At 36.5% G+C, this 26,320-nt stretch overlaps 1 protein-coding gene across 1 annotated transcript in view; it reads right to left on the bottom strand.

The window, feature by feature from the left end:
- The window catches only part of wfdc1 (WAP four-disulfide core domain 1), a 35,089-nt gene extending 9,428 nt beyond the window's left edge, over positions 1 to 25,661 (bottom strand). The window contains exon 1 of the mRNA XM_030137662.1: positions 25,152 to 25,661. Coding sequence (XP_029993522.1) covers positions 25,152 to 25,250 — 99 coding nt within the window. The 5' untranslated portion in view covers positions 25,251 to 25,661. The remainder of the gene's footprint in view (positions 1 to 25,151) is intronic.
- Positions 25,662 to 26,320: the final 659 nt, after the last annotated feature.

Genomic DNA, 26,320 nt, shown 5'->3' with positions numbered 1-26,320 from the left:
GACCTTCAACCAAACATCATTTTCCAGGAGGATAGTGCACCACCACATTGGGGACTGGATGTTAGTGGAGTCCTAAATCAAACATTTCCAGACCAGTGGATTGGAAGGGGTGGCCTAATTCCACCACCTCGCCACCTCGTTCACCAGATATCACTCCCCTGAATTTCTTTCTAAGGGGTTATGTTTAAAACTATCGTGTATGGAACAAAGATACGGGACATCAACAACCTGAAGCCAGAAATCCCTGTTGCCATTGATATCATTGATGAGTCTATGCAACAGCCAACATGGCAACAAATCCAATACCATCTTGATGTGCTTCGTGCAACTAATGGTTCCATATGGAGACGTATTAAATGAGGCAAAAAACTTCAATGTCTATGTTTCATTTTGGCTTGAGAAGTGGTATGAAAATGATCAGCGGCCACAGAATGAGGTGGTACCAAGGATCCAAGAAAGCTTGCCCAGTGGAACATCCCTCTCCAGGAGGAATTGGGTTACACTGAATAGGGCAAGAGTAAAGGTTGGCCAAACTAATGACAACTGCCACAAGTGGGGATTCACCACCAGCCCTGCATGCCAATCAATGGAACACATTGGATTGGTGCTCACTGCTCTGACCAAGACCTTCAGGAAGCAAATAGCACTGCCCAGGAATGGATTTGGCATTGGATAAGATATAACGATTTTGTAATAATTTCCACAGATTTGTCTATTTATTTGCTTTTGTAATACATTGTAAAGAGACTTTCCGGACACCCTGTATTACTAACTGTTTTTAGGCGGATAGGGATATGACCTGTGCCATATCTGCTTCTTCCACATATGCAGAGGACAGAACTATAACCAACAATGTAGGTTTGTATATGGGTGTTAGGGACATGTCTTTACTCACGTTGCCTTATCATTTAGATAGTGCACATACTCTGGAACTGGAGATACGTCAGAGTTTGAGCATTGTTCTCCACTGCATAGTTTACACTGCACACGTAATGTAAGTCTGTTCATGTCAGCACATTATGAAGAAACGAGAGATGTTTGTAAATTTGTTGTACAATAAAATGGTATGTAAGGCAATTTTTGAAGGATACAATTGTTAAGCTCTAATAAGTAATAGGTAAATTACTTATTTTTGAGTCTACTTTAAATTACCATTAATTTGGTGGTTAAGTTTTCTATTTCTCTGGTTTATTTTCACCTTTTTATGTTTTGCTTGTTTGTTTGCTTGGATACATTGTTTTTTTTTTTGTTTGTTTTTTCTATTTCCTACATTGGATGCTGGGTAGCTGAATTTGTTATGTAGGGCAGGCATTAATATAAGCATTTTGCTTCTTCCTGTGCCTTTTCAGTCATTAACCTGTTGGTAATGTTTGTAATGTTTGAAGTGTTGTTGTTGACACTGGTTATTATGTGATGACTGAATAAAGAATTTCATCATCATCATCAAACATTAGGAGCTTTTTCACCACTCAGAGCAAAAGTGATAAAGAATATTTTTTAATAAACAGGATATAACAGATTGTTGATCTATAAATCCCAAGAAAATGTTACTCTAATGAATGCACAGAAGCAAGTTATAGAGGTATAGTAGGCTGATGGGGAAATTCATGCTTATCCTGCTAAAACCCAGGACTGTATGAGTCTGCTTTTTAGCAAGAAAAAAAAAGTCTTGGGTGAAAACAGCATGATGCAATTTTTTTCCCCCTTAATTTGTATTTTATTTTAGGAATGTTTTTTTTTTTTCAATGGACAGCTTAATTTAATTTAATTTAATTTAAATTTATTTTATTTTATTTTATTTTATTTTATTTTATTTTATTTTATTTTATTTTATTTTATTTTATTTATAATGTCCCTAAAAGTGGACCAAAAAATAAATAAATAAATAATCATAGCTGGGTCTTCAGAGGATATTCAGGGTTTTTAGGTCAAGTCCCATTTTTGTCATAGGTGAGTTTGTGAATTATTATATAGAGAGACATCCCCTTTGACAGTCATGATATAAAACTGAATACATCATTATCAGAGAAGCTAGTTCATAAGTTGGTTTCATATTCACTCTAATTCACTCTCTATTTAATAAGCCTTGGGCCACTTGTTTCCAGTCGGAACCATTTCAACGTAGCACAAACTAATTGAGCACCTGGTAGCATCTCAAATCAAGTTATAATCGGAAAACAGCCACAAAGGTAAGACAGATTTCGTAATTATCGCTTCACAATGCGACCTTTATTCATTTACTTATTTTTACTCTTCTTTGTCTCACTCAGTGAATTTTAGCGCTAGAGAAATAGCTAGTGTGAGTGTTAGTTTCACGCTGCAAAGTTTGTCGCGTCAGTCTATTACTCTATTAAAATATTCATAACATACCCTGGTCTCGGACTGATGTTATTTTAGATCGCGGGTATCAAACATAAGGGCCGCGGGCCAAAAAAGGGCCTCCAAAGAGTCCAATACGGCCAATGGCAAAGTACAAAAATGACACATAAGTTATTAGCAGAAGATATTATTCTGATAATAAAGTTAAATAATATATACGTCAGTTCCAGTTGTCTGTTAGCAAGTGTTTTGTGCCATTGTACATGTGGAAATGATAAAATAGGGCATGATATTGTTAAAATTCACTTATTTTTTTAGGTTGTTTAGGTCATTCACATTTTCATAATTACATTTTCATAATGTAATTTTCCTTTTTGCACTAAAACAAAGACAAAAATGTGGAGTTATTATTATTATTATTATTATTATTATTATTATTATTAGCCCTGGGTTCTGTCATAAACAAGCTGAAAGTCTGTAAAGACCTTGGTTTTGGAACATATTCACAGTTGTATGATGCGTGTGTAAGTCCTGTTCTAAACTATGCTGCAGGTGTGTGGGGGGCCAAACAATGTCCAACTTTAGACGCTGTTGAAAACAGAGCCATCTGCTGCTTTCTTGGGGTTCATAAGTTTGTCCCAGTTTTGGCAGCGCAGGGTGACATGGGTTGGGTTCCTGGTCATTATTAATACGCCAGATAATCGAATAACCAAAAAAGTATTTGGCTGGAGTAAGACTAGGTCCCCTTGGGCGGCAGAGGTCAGATCTGTCTTTGCAGAAGCACAACTTCAATATGTATTTCACAATAACCTTTCATGTAGTATTAATAAGATCAGAGCTAACCTAATGTCTGCGTTTGAAGAAAAATGGATGAGTGGGATCTTGACTAAACCAAAGCAGCGGACATACATTCAACTAAAAAACACATATAAAACAGAATTTTATGTCAGCGCAAATTTGACCAGGAACCAAAGGTCCGCAATTGCTCAGTTGCGAACAGGAATCCTTCCCTTGGCCGTAGAAACTGGGAGATTCACCCAAACCCCAGAAGAAAACAGACTTTGTAGACTGTGTGATTTGGGGGAAGTGGAAAATGAATCACATTTTCTTTTGTATTGTCCTCTATATGATGAACTGAAAGCCCCTTTGTTTGATGATATGTGTATCCGAAATCCTGATATGTTCTGGAGCACTGATGATGACAAAATGAAATGGTTGTTTAGTTCTAATGTATATAAATTAGCATTATTTGTTTGTAAAGCCTGGAAAAAGCGGCAGATATGTTTGTTTAAATAGGTCAGTATTTTGTTTTGTTCATATCTATTGTGCCTATTGTCTGGTGTTTGATTTTTGATTTGTATTTTTGGTGTCTTATAAGCCCATGTAAGGGCTGGGCATGTTTTTTATGCAAGACACAATAATAAAAACATTCATTCATATTATTATTATCATTATTATTATTATTATTATTATTATTATTATTATTATTATTATTATTATTGGACTGTGTGTGGCCCCTAAACTAAAATGAGTTTGCCACTAGTTTAGATATTTGCCTATTTATGTGTTTGTTGTTTGGATTGTGTTCTGTTGTCCGATATTTGGTTTTGTTGAGCTTTCAGTTGACGTTCTTCATGTTACGTGGATGTATGGCATATGCATATTACTACAAGCGTCACATAACATTACCATGGCAACACAGGCTGTAGAAGCTACAATTACTCTCTAAAATAAATTAGGTCATAATAACCATATATGTATGTATGTGTGTATGTGTGTATGTTTGCAACTTACTTATTAAGTATCAAATAAATAAACAGGTTGTGCAGTAGTTCACAGCCAGATGCTCCTGGGGGTTCCCTGAGTGGAGTATGCGTGTTTTCCTCTTGTATTAGTGCATTCTGGTGTCCTCCCACCGTCTAGACACATGCAGATTAATAGGTACTCTGAAGTGCTCACTTTAATCTGGTGTGAATGTGAGAGAGAGAGTGAGTGGTTGTCTGGTTCTACATCAGCCCAGCGTTCACCCACTGTTAACTGGGACATTGCTCTTCTCTGGATTATATAAGATTAAGCAGTTATGGAAAATGAAAGACAGAACAAATACATAATTAGTTTATACTTGCAATAAATGAACAGGTGTCACTTTTATAGCAGCTACTGGTGAACATAACAAGGAGATATTTCATTTATAGGCTGTTGTAGAAGACGCTGGTGTTGTTGTCATTTTGAGGACAATCTTAATAATAGTCATAGAAGTTAATACTTAATAATAGAAGTAACAAGTCCCGCCCCTCACATGTATTGTATCTTATTTTGGCATCTATCCAGCTGATGTCATCATGTCTATGCATGTGCTGATGTCAGCATATCAATTGCCTCTATATATGTGTCAAGTCTGAGGTAAATTGAAACAAAACTGATGTTTTTATAGACATTTGAAATTTCGCCCATTGTAAGTAAATGGGGGGAAAAAAAGATTTAAAAAATTCATAAAAAATTTGAACTTTGACCTACTTCTCCTAAAATATGACCACATCTATTTTGGGTCACTGGCAATCTATAAACCAAATTTGATATGAATTGAAATAATAGTTTTGCTGTTACAGACATGTGAAATTTTGCCCATTATAAGTAAATGGGGAAAAAATGATTTTAAAAATTCCTAAAAAATTTAAACTTTGACCTACTTTTTCCAAAATGTAATGACATGTATTCTGGGTCACTGGCAATATATAAACCCAAATGAATATGAATTTAAGCAATAGTTTTGCTGCTACAGACATTTGAATTTCCACCCATTATAAGTAAATTGGGCAAAAAAAGACTTTAAAAATTCATAAAAAATTTGAACTTTGACCTGCTTTTCATAAAATGTAACAACATCTATTTTGGGTCACTGGGAATCTATAAACCAAATTTGGTATGAATTCAAATAACAGTTTTGCTTCTACAGACATGTGAAATTTCACCCTTTATAAGTAAATGGGAAAGAAATGATCTTAAAAATTCCTAAAAAATTTTAACTTTGACCTACTTTTTCCAAAATGTAATGACATCTATTCTGGGTCACTGGCAATCTGTAAACCCAATTTGGTATAAATACAACCAATAGGTTTGCTGCCACAGACATTTGAATTTTCGCCCATTATAAGTAAATGGGGGAAAAAAAGATTTTAAAAAATTCATAACAAATTTGAACTTTCACCTACTGTTCCCAAAATGTAATCAGATCTACTCTGGGTCACTGGCAATCTATAAACCCAGTTTGGTATGAATTCAACCATTAGTTTTGCTGCTAGAGTGTTAACAAACAATGAAACATGACAGATCTGCCCCCCCAACCCCCCCCCCCGATCACCACCAAAATTGAATCATTACTTCCTTGTGCCAGTATCAACATTTCCTGAAAATTTCCTGAAAATCTGTCCATAACTTTTTGAGTTTTCTTGCTAACAAACAAACAAACACGCATGCACACAAACCAAAGTGATCACAATACCTCCTGGTGGAGGTAACAAACCGAACCAAAAACAGTACCCCTTGCCCCACCCTTAAGGGGGCGGGGTAATAACCTTCTTTTCTCATACCAAGTTAATGTCATGCAGTCATAGTTGTGGTTCCAATTTTACCAACAACGATGCTTGGTATGAGGATGAGAACTCATGCTGAGTCACTGACAGTTTGACTTTTACTGAATTTATGTCTGTTCAAGTTTTTTAGTTACGTGGGTGGATTGGTCTCAATCTCCAGCCTGAGCCATTAATTTGACAAATCAGGGTGCTCCAGAGAGAGTGAGTTAGAGGGGTGTTTTTTTTTTTTTTTTTTAACACCATGTTAGTAATTAGATAATCAGCTTGTGGGCTGCACATGATCATTAAAACAGTGCTGTTTATTTGGCAGACTTACTAAACGCTCTTATAAACTAACAGGAAAAATGAAAGCAAATGTTTGGCGCTGACTGTAGTATTACAACACACTTTGACACACTGTAATTTATTCTGGCAGTTATAATCGTAGTGGGCGGAGGTAATGGGGAGGTGGGAGGGTGGGTGGTTGGAAGCACAAAGAAACAATCTATGGCTCTTATAGTTTCATTTGTGAATGTTACTGTTATTGTGCACTGAATTCTGTGCATATCCATTTCCTGCAGCTGCTGCCTTGTGTTACAGCACACTTCACCACAATGTTTAACTTTTTTTTTTTTTTTTTGTTGCATCATGTAAAATAAATTTTATCCATTAAAAAAGAGTCAGGGTGAACCGAATTATATCAATAACAGTAATAAAACAGTGTGTTGTGTTGATATTGGCATGGAAAACATTGCCAGCCTCCACCATATGGAAGCCATTTTCTTAATTATTCCTTTACACAGCATAGTACGGTTCTTTTACAATATTCATTCATCATCATCAGTTAAGTTGCAGTGGCTCATAATATTGCAGTAATATGGAGCTAATTTCCTGCCTGAAGCTTTTGGCTCATTACTACTCGTTTCTGCATTTAATTCCTCAGGGGATGCATTAAACAGAGCTGATTTTATGGCTGTTTTCAATAGCACCTATGAGTGTTACATGAAATTCACTTTAATAACCGAAAATATAACATGAGTAACATTATCTGATCCTTATAATAATAGAAAATAAACATTCCATGACTATAAATTATCAGGCATAATTTGGCATAAGAGTAGTTCTTTTAAACTGACCTCATAGTGCCACCTGCTGTTGTGGAGGGAAACTACATAGGACATTTTTAAGACATAGAAGCATAATGTATTAGAAATTTGTTGTATGAAAGGGCCTTTTTTTAAACTAATTTTAAGTTAAGTATAGCAGGAAATTAACTCCATCTAATGAGGTCTGTAAATTAGATCTACAAAGCGTTCTGCGATGGGATAATGACATAATGACCAGCGAGTCTCCCCTTGTCTCACATCCGATCTCCTGCTAAAGGTCAAGTGTGGAGGAAGGGTTTAGAGGACATGTTTGTGTAGAGACCTGGAGTCTGCACTGCAGTGTTTTCCAAACTTCTTTTTTTTTTTTTTTGGGACATAGGCTACTATTATCACCCATTTCTTGAATCTTGAGTCATGACAAGATATAGATTTTTGCATAAATTGACATACACTGAGTATTAGCTGCCATTTCATAACATATCAAGGCTTTTTAACATTATTATTATTATTATTATAATTATTACACTGGTCAACAACAAATTTATTGTTTAAGTTTTTTGAGCTGATTTAGGATAATTTTGGTGTGCTGAATCCAAAAATCACATTAATTTTGCTCAATCAGGTCAACTTTCTGAACTATGCTACATATTGGCTTTTTAACATTTTTGCTTACATTTATGGGCATTTTCACATCATATGATACAAAATTCTTTCATATTTCTTGCAATAAACAAGTTCTGAAGATTTTACTTTTGCCAATTTGTGATTGTTTTTTTTAATATTACAGGTGAATGAAATGGCTTTGACTAGAAGATCTTGCAAAAATAAGCCTGACGTATTCTGTTACATCTGTGGTGAATACACCATTGTACCAAACAGGAATCCTGATAGAAAAATTTTTTTTTTTTCTCTTAAAACCTATTTTGGGTGAGAACTATATAAAAAATCAACTGATAAAGTCACAAAAATGTAATCAATTTTGTGAGAAGATCACATTTTTCAAAATCAAATTAGCAAAAAAACCTGACCTGATTGAGGAAAAACAGATGTCATTTTTGGATTTAGCGCTGCAAAATGGTCCTAATTCAGTTGAAAAAACCTAGACAACTTGCAAAAACCATTTTTTTGTAACCCAGTGTTATTATTATTATTATTATGCACAGAAAAACCTGACATTGTGAAGATATGTACACCCTTAGGCCTTTTTACACTTTGCTATTGCTGGGTGTACCTAATAAAGTGGCCTCTGAGTTTATATACAGTCGTGTGAAAAAGTTTTTGGACAGCCTTAAAATTTTACACTCTCTCAAATATTATCATGAAATATTTGTGGAAAAATGCCTTCTACGTTTCAAAACACGTGGCTGCATCAGACAGACACAAAAACGCAAGTGTTTCTTTTGTTGTTGTATATTGTTAACAAGAAAAAAAAAACAAAACTAAACTAAATTCTTAACAGATTCAACATGTCATGCCCAGGATGTGTTGTATTATTTTGCTGAAGTATCTAATTTTGACTTCCTCAGAACAGAGCATGTGCAGAAGGCAGCATGTGGGTTTGTAGAATGGATCAGTACTGTACTTGGCAGAGTTCAGTGACTTAAGTGTAATTCTTAATGCAATATATGGGGTGTCCAGAACCTTTTTCCCTCCACTGTACTGCTGCTGTTGCTCATCTGCTTCAGTGTTTGACGTGTTGCATGTTTGGAGATGCTCTTTCGTATACCTCAGCTGGCCATTCTCCTCTGAACTCTGGCATCAACAAGGTATTTTCACCAAGAGAACTGCCACACACTGGATATTTTCTGTTTTTTTTTTTTTTAGACAATTCTCTTTAAACTGTACTGATGATTGTGCAAGAAAATCACAGTAGATCAGCAAATACTCTGGCACCACCAACCGTGCCTAAATGCAGTGAGCTGCTCTAAAGTGATTTTGGCCTATTAGATTATTTACCCTTAACTTAATAAAGTAGCCAGTGCGTGGATGTTTGCTAAATCACTTCATTTAATGGATGTGCAATTGAAAACCTCTTAATACCAAGTAATTGCATTTAAGATGAGGGGACAGGTTCTGATTTTTCCATTTGATCAGTAAAACCTGCTTTGCTTTGCTCAAGAGTTTTAGGGCAGAGGGTGAATATTGGGGCAGGGCATTAAGGTTGGATGGAGTGGTTTGGCTAATATGGATTTGAATATATTAGAGGTTGACCAGTATGGGTTTTTCTAAGGCCAAAGCTGATTTAAAAAATTTGGTCAGTCGATGGCTGATATCTACAGCTGAATTTTGAGGCCAATATTTAAGGCAGATTTTTTTTTTTTTTTTAGAAGCACATTCACCGTAAAATACTATTGAAACACTCAGATAATTAAGATTTTTATGTAGCAATATAAATGAAATTATTCATACACGTACACATAGTACTCTTTTAACATTTATTGAACTTCAAGTGCTGCCCACACAGGTGCCTGATCAAATATCTTATAACATTTTTACTACCGATCAAATATTGGCTTTCAAAAAAAAAAAGGAATGGGCCCGTATTGGAAAAAAAAAAACAATATATCTGCCTTTTTTTTGGACTGTGCACTATTTTAGAATATATTTAGATATTTATCCTCGTTTATCTTTTATTCAAGGTTTTTTTTTGTTTTTTTTAAATTTTTAAATATGTATATTTTTCCTTTTATATGAAAACTGTCATTGTTCCTTTTGTGCACTGAGCCATTGCATCATAATTTCATTTTGATGCAAATTTGACAAAGTATGTCCAAGTCTGATATATTGGCCGGCTGATATATTTATAGAAAACTGATGTAGTTGTGAATTATATAAAAACATACTTGAGATAATCATATATATGTCGAGGCCCAAAACGGAATCTGGCCCGATTCAGAATCGGGCCAGCCCAGAATGGAATTCTATTCTAGGCTGGCCTAGAATGGAATCCTGCTGCTATAATGTTATTTTTATACCATGTTTAATGCAAATGATCTAAATTATTACAAAAATCAATACATGGAATTTGCAAATATCTGAAAAAAAATGAAACAAACAACATTTTAATTGTAAACTATAATACACTTTATTTACAAATAGAACCTAGTGGTACTCCCCACCAATATATGGTACAGTGAAATCGACTGAAACTGACAATAGTTACTCAAGGTATGTAAGACTGAAAATGTAAAATTATGACAAATTATGGAATTATGGATCATTTGCATTAAACAAGGTATAAAAATAACATTATAGCAGCAGGATTCCATTCTAGCCCGGCCTAGAATAGAATTCCATTCTGGGCCGGCCCGATTCTGAATCGGGCCAGATTCCGTTTTGGGCCTCGACATATAGTATGAATCGTAAGGAAAGTTGTAAATAATGATACATTTTACCCAGTTGTATATTCTATTCATATGGGTTTATGTTTAGCAAGTATGAAGTGGATTATGATGTAGAATTATTTCAGTGACCATTTCAAAAATTGATTGATATAGACATATATACATGTTGCATTAATCTAGATTGATATAGTTTGTGTGTGGTATTGTAATAAAGGGGTGGGATTAAATAAGTATTTATCTTCTCCTCACTCCTTTTTGGATGTGTAGATAACACTAACGTTATATTAAGTATTTTTTTAGTATAATATTATACATTTTTGGGTTTGTTTTATGTAGTTGATTTGCTTGGGGTGTTCACTTCTGTTGATAGTTGTATTGTGTTTATTATATCTGAAATAAAACATTCATTCACACAAAAAATAGAACAGTTTATAAAGCGAAGTTATCCTCCTGAGACCCAGCAATGCATTTTTGTTCTCTGTGGGGGACAAGAGTTTTACAGCTTTACTAAAATAACAAACGAATACTGTCCACTGCAAAGAATATTCCATGAAAAATACAAATAAAAAATGTATCTGAAAAATTTGTTGCATCACGGCATTTTCAATTAAAAAAAAAAAAAAGCCAAAATTTTTATTCTACTGGGTCTCAGGAGGATATTTGACTCCAATAATATCTCCTGACATACTTGTGGATCCTTGCCCAGTGTGGGAATGTTTAATTGAAAACATCACAGCTCCCGCTTAAGAACATATTGTGTTTTTTTTTTTTTCTTCTGCATGTCTATCATTGAGTTCATAACTGTTTCACATTCATGTCTCCTTTCCTTTAGCGTCTGACGGGCCACACACTCAGTCCTAAACCCAACTCTCTGATGTTCCACATTGTTTATTTACACCTGTCTGCCTTGGTGATCTGCTTCACAGACACTGCCAGAGGGCCTGTGTGATGTTACTCTGTTGCTCCTGGTGTCGGTCTATTTTCTATCTAATACTCTCACTATTCCTCTTCATCTCTTTTCTTCTGCCATCTTGATTTTCCCCTTCAGCTCCTGTTTTTTCTCTTGTCAGTGTTGACAAGCAGCGGCATGATGGGTGGCAGTAACCATTGATCTCGCCCGCTCTCCTGCTCTCTCCTTTTTAGTGTTTCTGCCCCTGTGGTTTATGGGGAATTTGTGGGAAGAAGCCACGAGGGACTGAGTTTGGCTCCATAACTGAACTGAGTCCAGCCCAGTTATGGTTCTGCACAAAGATCACAGACAGATATTGTTGTGTGAGTGTTTCTGTTTCCGTTTTTGCACAGATACAATCACATCCAGACATACATATGCACATAGAGCACAGCAGACTGCAGGTCAAGGATTTGCACATTTCTATATAAACAGCCAAAACTGTGTTCTTTTATAGCGTCAACTGTCAGATCTCCCGTGCCTACTAAATGAAGTAGCTCTCGGCTCACATCTGGTTAGCTTTTGGCTTGTCAGGACTCATTTCCTGTCAATACCAGTAGTCGGTTGACAGAAAAATAGACAGACTTTCCGATAAACACAGTGAGCTAAGATGTGAGGCGAGAAAGACAGGTTGTAAACCAGTCGGAGGTGTAATGGGAGGACATGCTGACAGACAAACAGGTACAGTCGCAGCTGGGAAATACAGTCCTTAAAATGCGAAGAGTGGAGCAGAACAGTGGAGTCTAACCCTCAGATACAGCGGGACAGACCGAAGCCACATGAGGTGTGTTTGACAAACAGGACAGGAGTATGCCAACTGTGATTGTAGCCAATTAGTGTTGGGAAAAGAGTCTGTAATAACATATGTTACACAGGTAGGAGGGACGGTCATGAAAGACGGACGCTCACCATGCACTTAACTACTGCACAAAAGCATCAAGATGATTTTAAGAGTTCTACTACTGAAACATGGCTGAGTTATATTACTTGTAGTAATCTGCAGATACTGTACAGCAGTGGTTCCCAAACTTTTTTGGCCCCAGACATTCAAAACGGACTTTTTTTGACAAAATAATTTGTTTTTGATCATGTAATAGTTTGCTATACTATGTTGCAAATAAACATTAATTTTTTGGACTACATTTAATCTATATAATGTATATTATTCTGGATGGAGGCAGAAAAGCCAGGTGTAGATTACTACACAAAGTGAGAATTTTATTTTCCTTGGTCAGGATATGTACAGTCAGTCCAGCTTGGATTTACAAGACTGACAATTATTACTGAACAAACAAGAACTCAGACCATGAATTATGAAAGAGCTGCAGCATCTGAAACCGACCACAATGAACATTTGATAGATAAACAGTACCACAGTGCTTCAGTTTCAGCTTCACAGGTTGTCATGTCTTTTACGTATTGGGATTGTCTCTGTCAACTCACCATATATTGTTTATTAGTAATTTTATTTTATTTTTAATCAATTACTAGAAATTTCAGGTGACCATTTGAATTCCAGGCAACCCCACGTGGTGTCCCGATCCCAAGGTTGAAAAACACTGCACTATACGGACAAAAGTATTGGGATATGTTGAATTCAGGTGTTTCTTTTCTAACAGGGTCTGAACTACAAAACAATAATGACAAATGTCAGAATACAGGGTTTCTGCAGGTATCAGCAAATCTAATTTAATGCTTTTTAATGCCACTTTAAACAAATTTAATGCCCATGTCCAACTGCAGATACAGTTTTATATATAGTTTTACAACGGTTTACCTTCGACAGGCTTTAACTAGGTTCTGAATAGTTCCTTCTCCAATCATTTCTACTGAAACTTGCATTTTCCCATTTTTCCAACATTTGCTAATATTCCCTCCGCTCTTTCGCCACAGCATGAGCATGCTCACAGTATGTTGCGTTCCAAGCATCCAGTGTTGTGACTTCGTGTATCAGCCATAAACAATAGTCAATTAAAAGGTTCTGTATGTCAATCATCGCACTATACTTCCGATCAAAATTATTAAATATTTATAAAATGAAATAAATCATGAATAACAATGTTTTTTTTCCATCAAGTGTATTTAATTTTTTAATGCCTCTGGACATCAAATTTAATGCTTTTTAATGCCATTTACGGCCTTAATTTTCACAAAATCTGTTTAATGAGTTTTAATGCTTTTTAATGACCTGCAGAAACCCTGTAATATAGTTTTATATTGCGGTAAATGTCATTGCATTGTTTCGTTTTACTTAAATTGTTATCTTTGCCTCCTAAATGCCTCTGAGATTTTTTTAATGTATATATCTCAAATCAGTATGAACTGGACATTTTACGAGCTGTAGACATGATGTGTCCCAATATTTTTGTCCATATGATTTATAAGTATCAATCACATCTAAGCAAAATGTGAAGAAAGTAGAGTGCTAGTTGTGGTAGAAAATTATTATTTACAGTCCGATGTTTTAGAAATGTAGCGGTAGAACATTTAAAATCAAAGTCATGGATAAAAAAAATCTGTCAAGAGAAATTGAGTAAAAACCATCTCTGGGGCATTTTGGACACAAAGATAATTTAAACAAAACTAACCAATGCAATGGTATTTATCACAATATAAAACAATATTATGCCATTTGTCGTGATTGTTTTGTAGCTCAGACCCTGTTAGAAAACGAACACCTGGATTCAATGTGTCCCAATACTTTTGTCCATATTGTGTAGCTATGAGAAGCAAGAGAAATGTTTGTAACATCACGTTCTCATGTAATATCATTTTGTGCAGAAATGGGTTCGCTTTTAGGTCTGTGTTGCATCTCCATGGTACTGAACAGTGATCTGCTCCAGTGTAACTAAAGGATTGTGGCATTGACCAGCACAGTAACATCATCTGACTGGGATTAGTCCAGTTTAGAGCCATGCAGCAGCTCACACAACTACTGGCCCACCGCTTAACCAGGAGCACCCACTGATTATTTATTGTGTCATATGTTGTGTTCAAAGCCTGTACGATCTCGCTATAAATTAAGAGTCGTTCACATGCTTTTCCCATCGATTTTATCTGAGCGAGTGTCATGAAAGCATGAGTAACTGCAAACATTTGTGATATGTAAACCCCTCCTGTTGTAAATCTTGCTCTGTATGTTCAGTCTGATACATGCTTGGTAAGGTGGTGATGGCTACACAATAGGCTTTTCTCAATGCGTTTTTTGTCTATTCTGTTCTTGTGACGTACTGTTCCATTTAAAGGCGTGATATTTTTTTACATTTTGTTTATTTTTGTGTAACGTGAATGAAAGGGCGTTCTGTTAACATACACTATATTGCCAAAAGTATTGGCTCACCCATCCAAATAATCAGAATCAGGTGTTCCAATCACTTCCATGGCCACAGGTGTATAAAATCAAGCACCTAGGCATGCAGACTGCTTTTACAAACATTTGTGAAAGAATGGGTCGCTCTCAGGAGCTCAGTGAATTCCAGCGTGGAACTGTGATAGGATGCCACCTGTGCAACAAATCCAGTGGTGAAATTTCCTCGCTCCTAAATATTCCACAGTCAACTGTCAGCTGTATTATAAGAAAGTGGAAGTGTTTGGGAACGACAGCAACTCAGCCACGAAGTGGTAGGCCACGTAAACTGACGGAGCGGGGTCAGCGGATGCTGAGGCGCAGAGTGCGAAGAGGTCACCAACTTTCTGCAGAGTCAATGGCTACAGACCTCCAAACTTCATATGGCCTTCAGATTAGCTCCAGAACAGTGCGCAGAGAGCTTCATGGAATGGGTTTCCATGGCCGAGCAGCTGCATCCAAGCCATACATCACCAAGTGCAATGAAAAGCGCCGGATGCAGTGGTGTAAAGCACGCCGCCACTGGACTCTAGAGCAGTGGAGGTGCCTTCTCTGGAGTGACCAATCGCGCTTCTCCATCTGGCAATCTGATGGACGGGTCTGGGTTTGGCGGTCGCCAGGAGAACGATACTTGTCGGACCGCATTGTGCCAAGTGTAAAGTTTGGTGGAGGGGGGATTATGGTGTGGGGTTGTTTTTCAGGAGCTGGGCTTGGCCCCTCAGTTCCAGTGAAAGGAACTGGGAATGCTTCAGCATACCAAGACATTTTGGACAATTCCATGCTCCCAACTTTGTGGGAACAGTTTGGAGCTGGCCCCTTCCTCTTCCAACATGACTGTGCACCAGTGCACAAAGCAAGGTCCATAAAGACATGGATGACAGAGTCTGGTGTGGATGAACTGGACTGGCCTGCACAGAGTCCTGACCTCAACCCCACAGAACACCTTTGGGATGAATTAGAGCGCAGACTGAGCGCCAGGCCTTCTGTCCAACATCAGTGTGTGACCTCACAAATGCGCTTCTGGAAGAGTGGTCCAAAATTCCCATGAACACACTCCTAAACCTTGTGGACAGCCTTCCCAGAAGAGTTGAAGCTGTTATAGCTGCAAAGGGTGGACCCACGTCATATTGAACCCCATAGACTAGGAATGGGATGTCACTGAAATTCATATGCGAGTCAAGGCAGGTGAGCAAATACTTTTGGCAATATCGTGTACATCATGTTGTCTCAATGAAATATCCCTTGTTGTTTGCACCTCTGTCTTTGTTTTTTGGACCCAGATTTGTTAGTTAGTTGAACTCTTAGGGTAGTTGCTTGAACTTAGAAATTTAATTCAGCTGAATAAAAAATGTAACAACAACGCCAACAGTTATTATTGTCATTGTTGTTACATTTTCAACTAGAAGCACTCAGAGAGCGCAGACCTCTGCCAAGGCAGATCAGTGCCTTGGAATTGTTTTGTGATGTGTGCGATTCCATTGCTTGGCGTTGTCAGCAGTGTCTGGACCAGAACGGACGTCAGTTTGAGAACAGGCGGAACAGACAAAACAATAAAATGATGTTTTTAAATTCTATAACATTTTGAAACATTAAATGAATTTCAACAAACACCTACTTTACAATTATTTAAAGTGTGTATACATTTTTTGGGACACCGTGTATGTTAGCCCGACAAATGGCCCAGTGTAAAAGTCAGCAGAGAAACATAGGATGAGAATTCAAACTAAGAACAAATAACTACCAGTTTTGAGAAGTAAATGCAAACCCAAACATCTGATAAGACTGAACAGTTTCCCCAGAGAATAGGCAGCTCAGACATAGTTGTGGATAAGTAACCCTATATTTTTGTGTTTCTCTTCAGGTTTTATTATTCAGTCAGACTGAATAAATGCTGACTCCATACAGGGTGCCGTAATCTTTCATTACTAAGCATCTCCTCTTACAAATCTACAGGTTTCCCTCGTGTTAAATAAATCTTGGGGTCTGTTTTGTTTTACATAGCAGCCCCAGGCCAAGACTAACAACCAGCGTTCCCAAGAACAGGAAGTAGTGTGTGAGTTTTTTTTAGCAGCTGCACCGGCGTTTACCAGGTGCTGTTGGAATGATCTCCATCACATCAAATAAATGAAACTGTAAAGATTTATGACGGCGGCTTCAGACTCCGCTGTGTTTATGCTTACTGACATGCCTAGGCTGGTTTGTGAGCTACGCCGTGTTATGACGATCTAAGACTAAAATAAATGGTCTGTGAGTGTTTCTAAATGTAATATGAAAAGACGGAGCTGAAACTTTTAGAAATACACCAGCACTTTACTTTACAGTGATATTATTAAGTTACAGCAGGTGTATTTTTTAGGAATTTTTAAGATCCAGTGTATTATTTTCAATTATCTGCATAGGAGCTAATGTTAAATGCCAGGAACAAAACACTATTATTACCATTTCTGTTAACACCCCTTTTTTTTCATTCCCCTTCCTCGGTATGCAGCTTCCCACCTGCTTTCCTGACTCAGGCTTTTCTTGCCTCACTTCAAACCTTTTCTCTAATGCCTATACCGTACATCACTTAGATCCGTGCATGCTCTACATCTGTTCTAAAGCATTTTACCTGTCAAAAGAAGAGAAGAAATAGGAATGTACTGATGGTGACCTTTGAACTCAGAGGGACAAAGAGATAAGAGAGGATGGAAACGACTCCTGTAACAAAGATCAGACCTCAAACAGGGTGTATTCATAGCCTGAACACAAAAAAAGTGCATGAGATTTTGCATTTTAGAGGAGCATTCTGCAGGTTAAGTGTATATTAAATGAGAATCTGAACAATTTAATTAACTTAATACAAATATAAATAGACTTAAACAGACCAGCGGTTTAATTAGGTGTAATTGGACTACTATATAGGAGAATAACCAGAATTAATCAATGCCAATGAGGAGTTTCACAAGTTTAAAGCTGATATGAAGCTTTTCCATCACAACTGCTGAACTTGAAGGACACACTGGGTTACAAAGCCTCTGAGATAAAACATTTCTAATCATGTATTTGCTTACTTTGATGAGATAAATTAGAAAAGAAATGATAAATGTGTGGATTGGTTCATGTTTTCAGTATGTATGATAAAGTGTTATTACCTAGTGTGTGTATGTGTGTATATATATATACAGGGTGGGGAAGCAAAATTTACAATATTTTGAGGCAGGGATTAAAAGACAGTGTATGACCAGTTAGTTTATTGAAAGTCATGAGAATTTATTTGCCACAAGAAAATGTACATAATAGAAAATGTTTTTATTCTATGTGTCCTCCTTCTTTCTCAATAACTGCCTTCACACGCTTCCTGAAACTTGCGCAAGTGTTCCTCAAATATTTGGGTGACAATTTCTCCCATTCTTCTTTAATAGTATCTTCCAGACTTTCTCGTAATAGTTTTGCTCATAGTCATTCTCTTCTTTCCATTATAAACAGTCTTTATGGACACTCCAACTATTTTTGAAATCTCCTTTGGTGTGACGAGTGCATTCAGCAAATCACACACTCCGACGTTTGCTTTCCTGATTACTCATATGGGCAAAAGTTTGTGAAAAGGTATGGATAATAGTGTTAGGTATGATTATGACATCAATATATGTTTGGTTTCAAAACAATTGACGTAGTGCCTGCTGAGAAAAAACAACTAAATGTTCATTGTAAATTTTGCTTCCCCACCCTGTGTGTGTGTGTGTGTGTGTATATATATGTATATATATATATAAAAATAGGTTTATCAAAGTTACAGTTAAGTGAATGTATTATATTGTGTAGACAGTGTTTTAGCTCAGAAACAAAATTTCCATTATTTAATTAAATCAGAAAATTTCACAATTTGACCCAATTCTGCTTCTTGGAAACTACTGCTGAAAAACTACTTGCACTTTTGACTTATTTTTTTCTTTGTTTGTGACCCAAATTTGGTAAATAGTCTGATTAGGTTCATGCTGTGCACTGAACTTATGAAGATTTCTTTTTCTTTTTTGTCCGACAAATGGAAAAAAGTAGATTTTCTTTTTATCCAGGTTTGCAAGGCAACGGAGGACGATTATGCCCCGTGGGATGCTAGGCAGCAGGGGGCATAATTGTCCTCTGTTGCCTGGCAAACCTGGATAAAAATGCTGGCAATGACACATCACAGTAACATTAAGTAACCCTTCTGAGGAAGGCTACAGGTTGTAGCCGAAACATATCAAGGTAAACTAGAAAAAAAAAAATCTACTTGTTTCCATCTTTTTCCATCATTTTCGGACAAACAGACAGGGATAGCTTCATCCCAAAAGCCATCACCACAATAAACAACCAAACAAAATATCATTAAAACACCCGCAAGGACACTGTTAGTCCACTGTAGTAATGTTAACCTCACTATACCCTGTAACATGTGCAATACCTGTGTAATGTTTACAGCCTTCTAAATTATTTTATCCTTTCACTCTGTTTATCCTACAACATTTAAATTCCCATGTCATTTGCACTTTTCCATTTCCATTTGCACTACTGTCAAAATATTTGCGCTACCAAATCTACGTATCTTTTTACTTTATTTTTCCTATTGTAAATAGAGTGCCTTCTATTGTCTTTTGTTGTGCCTTGTAATTTCTGCGCCCAGTAGGAGAGCTCTACTTGTACAATGACAATAAAGAGATTCTGATTCTGATCTGTCTGACAAAAAAGAAAAAGAAATCTTTTCAAATTTGGTAAAGTTTCATATCTTTTATTATGGCAGCATTTTACTTTTACAGCGTAAAAGCTCAGAAAATAAAAAATCAGCCCCGCTTTCAGTACATTCTTCATCATAGGTTCCACAGTTATCCAGTGATTATAAACTTCTGGAAGTTTTTATTCAGGGCAGGTGGAATGGGGGGATATTGGCCTAATTGATGTGCTACCTGCTCCTCATGCTCCATTACCATTATATTATATTAAAAACTCACTTTGACAGACCTTAATACTGTACTAGAAACTAAATAATACCAGTTCATGTGTTAAAAATCTCCTCATCAGAACTGTTTCCTATCGTTTAATCAATCAGTCAGTAGGAGGCAAAATCAATCATGTTTTTATTTGAATATAGCTTGTTTACCTAGAATTCTCAGCAAATTAATTGTACTTCACAGTCAGATATTAAACTTTTTCATCTTTTAAAAACTCGCTTTGGTTGACCTCTATACTGTACTAGAAACTAAATAATACCTGTACATGTGTTAAAAATCTCTTCATCATAACTGTTTCCCATTGTTGTTGAATCAATCAGTCAATAGGGGGCAGAATCAATCATGTTTTTTATTTGCATATAGCTTGTATACACAGAATTCTCTACTTCACATAGTCAGATATTAAACTGAATCATCATCATCATCTATCTTTTTTCAAATCTTTTAGGTCTAAACCACAATGGATCCTCGTGAAACCCTGCTTTACAACAGACTTCATAACTAATTTGAGTCCGTGTATATTTACATGATTTCAATGAATCTGGTGAAATCTAGTACACTCATTTAGAAACCGATAAAAGACCGTAAACGCAAGACATATACTGAGAGCGCTGGTGGCCTCGGGTTTGTTACCGTTTTTACCAATTTTCTTTTCAAGGCCCATTCTTCCATAGTGCAGTGCCTACATGAAAATACAGAGTAAGTGTAATTTGTCTTTCTGCGCAGCCCTGGTGTTATGAATGAGGCCAAGGGTGTGTGAGTGTGTGTATATGTGTGTGTGGGGGCGGTGGTTAAAAAAAAAAAAAAAAAAAAAAAAAAATGAAAGATTGAAAGATGCAGAGATGAAAAGGTTCAGGGGAAAAGAGACAAACTTCATGTGCACAGCCGTCTCAGCATGTTCCAATTACAGCAGCTTTGAAGCGCAGTCCAGCAGGACGGTGCTCTTGGCCCATCCTGAGACCAGGAGGGGAACAGAAAAGAGATTGGAAAGAGGGAAAAGGGGGGTGGGGGGTATACTCACAGAGGCACATGGGAAAGCAGAGAAAGCAACAGAGAAGAAGAGAGAAAGGCTGACTATATGATAGCACTGAAAAGAGAACGGCTCCTAATGAAAGAGAAAAGACAAAACAAAACAAGTCAGAAAGTGAGAACATTGAAGCACACGAGGTCACGACAGAAGAAAAAAAAAGACGAAGAGAGGGAGAGAGACGGCAGCGTGCTACAGTAAACCCTTGTTAGAGATGATCAATCAGCTACACTGAGCCCAGTTAACAAGCCATAGAGGCCCAGGCTGAGAGTTCAGTCAATGCCGTCGTAATAATCCACTAACAGACATAGGTTGGAGATCCAGTGTGTCATTCAATCACCCAGATGGAAACGTGAAAATTCAGACATATTACAACCTGTAGCACGTTTTCTAGTCTTTTTATCAAGACAGAAAAACTCCCTCTTCTTTGTAAAAGCAAAGCGTTATCGTTAAACTCCTGTGTAATTTATTCACAGTTTCAGTCATTAAAGTTCCATTGATGAAACATTTTAATGCAGGGGTGTCAAACATGCGGCCCAAGGGCCAAATGCGGCCCGCCAAAGGTTACAGTTCGGCCCCTGGGATGTTTTTGCCTAGTGCAAAAATTCCACCGTCTTGAATTGAATTAAGCAAAAAAAAAAAAAAAAAAATAGCTTGAATTAAGGAAAAAATCTTGAATTAACCCCCCCAAAAAAATCTTCAATTAAGCCAAAAAAAATCTTCATTTAAGTAAAAAAAAATCTTGAATTAAGCCAAAAAAAAAATCTTCAATTAAGTAAAAAAAATCTTGAATTAAGCCAAAAAAAAAAAATCTTCATTTATGTAAAAAAAATCTTGAATTAAGCAAAAAAAAAATCTCAAATTTAGAAAAAAATCTTGAATTACGCCAAAAAAATCTTCAATTAAGTAAAAAAAAATCTTGAATTAAGTCAAAAAAGAATCTTCAATGAAGTAAAAAAAATCTTAAATTAAGCCAAAAAAAAAAAATCTTCAATTAAGTAAAAAAAAATCTCCAATTAAGCCAAAAAAAATCTAGAATTAACAACTTAAATTTTTGTCTTTGTTTTAGTGCAAAAAATAACATTAAATTATGAAAATATTCACATTTACACACTATCCTGTAACAATAAAATGTGAATAACCTGAACAAATATGAACAACCTGAAACGTCTAAAGCAAATTAAGCACAATTTGAACTATTTTTCTGCCTGTTCCTCAGTGTTTAGTGTCTTTGTAGATCTGATCCATAATGCATATGGACAAATGATAAGTTGAGGACTAATATTGTTAAAATTGCACTAAATTTTCTTACATTTTTTAAATTTAAATTTTAGTTTTTCAGGTTTTTTTTTTTTGATAGTTCATAAAAGTAAGTATTTTCATAGTTTAATGGGGTTTTTTTACCCTAAAACACAGACAAAAATTTGAAGTTGTCATTATTTATAGGTTATTACATTATTATTTTTCTGGTCTGGCCCACTGCAGAGCAAATTTAGCTGAATATGGCCCCTGAACTAAAATGAGTTTGACACCCCTGCTTTAATGTAAGTAGAGAATCTTTAGGCTAATTCTAAAACTATCAGAATTTTCTTCTTTATGTTTTTAAAGCGTGGTCAGTTATATGTTAATGTGCAATTCATTCCACTGAAAATGGATAAATAGATCATAGTTTGGATAGTGTGGATATACAGTGGCAAGAAAAAGTATGTGAACACCTGAAATGTCCTAATTTTCCACATAAATTGGTCTTAAAATGTGATCTGATCTGCATTGAAGTCACATTCATAGGCAAAGACATTGTTCTTAATCTAATACTAAACAAACAATTACAATATTTCATAACTTTATTGAGCATAGTTTGGTTCTTGCCATCGTAATAATCCACTAACAGAGACAGGTTGGATATCCAGTGTGTCATTCACTCACCCAAATGGAAACTTGAAAATTCAGACATATTTCATCCTGTTGCACGCTTTCTAGTCTTTTTATCAAGATAGAAAAACTCCATCTTCTTTGTAAAAGCAAAGCGTTATCATTAAACTATGTAATTTATTCACACTTTCTATTTCTTTTCCTTTTAGATCCTGTCATTAAAGTTCCACTGATGAAACACTTTAATGTAAGTAGAGAATCCTTAATTCCAAAACTATCAGAATTTTCCTCTTTAATTCAGTTCAGTTCAATTCAACTTTATTTATAGAGCACATTTCATGCACAAGGCAGACTCAGTGTGCGTCACAACAGGTATATAACATATGAAAAAAACAATAATAAAAAAGAGAGTGCAATTGCAAGTAAACAATCATATATACACACTTGAACTCGCACATGCACACAAACAACTCAACAGAACACTGTCGAAAAAAGGTACGTTTTTAACCTGTTTTTAAAAATGGCTACTTGTGTGGCAAGTCTAATTGTATGTTTTATGTCTGTATTGATGTTATTAAAGCATGGGCAGTTATTGACATTGTGTTAATGTGCCACTCATATCACTGAAAATGGATAAATAGATAATATTTTGCATAGTGTGGATATAAAATTCAGACATAACCCTAACCCCCTAACCCTAGTTTTCCATATGAAATGGTCATAAAATGTGATCTGATCTGCAACTAAGTCACAATCACAGGCAAAGACATTGTTTTTAATCTAATACTAAGCAAAAATTACAAATTTTTCATATCTTTATTGAACATAGTTTGGTTCATGCCATCGTAATAATTCACTAACAGAGACAAGTTGGATATCCAGTGTGTCATTCAATCACCCAGATGGAAACTTGAAAATTCAGACATATTCCAACCTGTTGCACGCTTTCTAGTCTTTTCATCAAGACTGAAAAACTCCCTCTGCTTTGTAGAACCATCATAGTTCAAAAGCAAAGTGTTATCATTAAACTCCTGTGTAATTTACTCACAGTTTCTGTCTCTTTTTCAGCAGTGGAAGACACTTTAAGATCCTGTCATTAAAGTTCCATTGACGAAACGCTTTAATGTAAGTAGAAAATCCTAAATTCTCTTTTTTTAAAAAACAAAATGAAAGCATAACTATCAGAATTTTCTTTTTTTCATGTGATTAGAGCATGGACAGTTATTGGTAATCTGTTAATGTGCAATTCATTGCGCTGAAGATGGATGGATGGATGGATGGATGGATGGATATATAGGGGTTGGACAAAATAATGGAAACACCTTAAAAAATCAACAAAATATAATTTAATATGGTGTAGGTCCGCCTTTTGCGGCAATTACAGCCTCAGTTCTCCGAGGTATTGATTCATACAACTTGTGAATTGTTTCCAAAGGAATTTTAAGCCATTCTTCAGTTAGAATACCCTCCAACTCTTTTAGAGACGATGGCGGTGGAAATCGACGTCTTACTTGAATCTCTAAAACTGACCAGAAATGCTCAATAATGTTGAGGTCTGGGGACTGTGCCGGCCATACGAGATGCTCAACTTCATTAGAATGTTCCTCATGCCATTCTTTAACAATTCTAGCTGTATGGATTGGGGCATTATCATCTTGAGTTGAAGGTGTTTCCATTATTTTGTCCAACCCCTGTATATTATATAGGATAGTGTTGATATACAGTGGCAAGAAAAAGTATGTGGACACCTGAAATATCCTACTTTTCCACATTAATTGGCCATAAAATGTGATCTGATCTGCATCTAAGTCACAATCATAGGCAAAGACATTGTTCTTAATCTAATACCAAACAAACAATTACCTTATTTCATATCTTTACTGCACACAGCTACTGTATGAAACACTCAGCCTGCTGCTGGAAAAAGTGGACCCGTAGGCTAATGAGGCAAAAAAAAGAACAACCTGGAGTCAGCAGTTAATGAACCTGAAGTTCAATCAATGAAATGAGACTAGACATAAGGTGTGGAGCTATTTTGACTCACCAAAAAAAAAAAAAAAAAAAAAAAGGCTTGAATGTGTTCAGTTTGCTCAAAGGGATCACATAGTTTTCTTGCTACTATATTTAGGTTCATTACAAATTCAACACTATCTGGGAGTCAATCAAGTAATGTCCTAGATGTATTTAAGTAAGTAAGTAATTAAAGTTAAAAATCGCAAAGTGCTGTAAATAAAATGGGTGCAATAAAACAACATAAGAATAATTTAATAAAATAAATAAAAAGGATAAATCCATCAACCAAAAGCTTTCCTAAACAAAAACATCTTGAGTTACTTTGCATTTTAGTAAAACAAGCCCCAAAAAAGGGGTCTCATAAAGTGACTCCTCACATCATTTAGTCTAATTTACACCACGCTGCTTTTCATTTGTGTGTCAAACCGCTCAGATCAGGTCTCAGGTTTCCTCGGCTGCTTCTCACATCAGTTACAAAACTTTCCTCAGTGTGTGAAACTGCAGCCGGTGGCTCTTCTGACAGACCTGGCATTGTACTGTTTCACCCTTTACTTTATAGAGGTTTTAGGACAGAGCAGACACTCATACATCCAAAACATACACAAAAAAAAAAATCAAAGGTGAGGATATGAGTCTCACCTTATGGTTGAGTCCTCTTTTCCTGATCCTCCTGGCATCACTTCCTGTGGACAGGACCAACAGGGACAGCAGCAGCACCACCGCCACAGAGCCCGGCATGGTCTACGTCCTGCAAAGCCAAACTCCAATCTCTTTCTTTGCCTCCCTCCTTCTCCCTCCCTTCTTGTTTCTTTCCTTCCTTTTAATCCAACGTGTGTCCTCTTTGCGCTTGAAAGTCCTCCGTTACGGCGTTTTCCCGGCTGAAGCAGGACTCTCCGGTGCAGAGGATTACACAAGCCCTCTCCCTCCAACAGGACCCGGCTTTATATCCGCCTGAGGAAAAGTGCAGGGCAGAGTGACAGAGTATAGAGGAAAAGACGGGGAAAGTTACAGAGGGGATGAATAAGAGGCAGTGTAAGGGGAGAAGTGAAAGAAGGAGAATAGTTAAAGGGGCGATAGGAGGGGAAGGGAGAAACAGCAGCTGTCTGTGCATCAGTTGTTGAAAGTGGAGAGCTGAAACTGTCTGCTGGCACAGCGTGTGCACATGTCTGTTGGGGAAAGGGGGGGGGGGTGCAGACGTTACAGAGGGCAGTGTGTGTGAGACCTCCCCCTAGCCCTCTTGTTGCATCTCACACAGCACATCTGGTGATCTTTATGTGAATATGACAGAGCTGTGTCAGTGTGAGGTGATTTTTTTTCGATTGTTTTTTTTTTTTTATTCTGCAGCTCCATTGCTTTGCATATTTGACTTGTATGCGGCGTACCACGACGGAAAATAAATGTCTTTGCTAAGTGTGTGGTTTGAAAGTACTTGTTGACTGTTTACAGTGAGATATCAACAAGTCTGAAAGTCAGATGACTGTGTTTATATTAGTGGGTTTACTTAACCCTTTATAGGACACACATAGAAATACTCTGAAAGTCAACTTTTCAACCTTAGTGTGTTATTGGAGGATATAACAAGACTTTATTACCTCTGCCAAGGAGGGTATGTTTTCATTGGAGTTTGTCTTGTTTGTTTGTTTGTCTGTTAGCAAGCTAACTCAAAAAGTTATGGAAGGATTTTGATGAAATTTTCAGGAAATGTTGATACTGGCACAAGGAACAAATGATTCAATTTTGGTGGTGATCGGAAGGGGGGGGGGCGCTGATCTGCCTTGCCGGAGGTCTGCTCTCTGAATGCTTTTCTA

The sequence above is a fragment of the Sphaeramia orbicularis genome, chromosome 6 (genome assembly GCF_902148855.1).
Source record: "Sphaeramia orbicularis chromosome 6, fSphaOr1.1, whole genome shotgun sequence".
Classification (NCBI taxonomy): domain Eukaryota; kingdom Metazoa; phylum Chordata; class Actinopteri; order Kurtiformes; family Apogonidae; genus Sphaeramia; species Sphaeramia orbicularis.
This window is presented reverse-complemented; position numbering and strand designations above follow the sequence as displayed.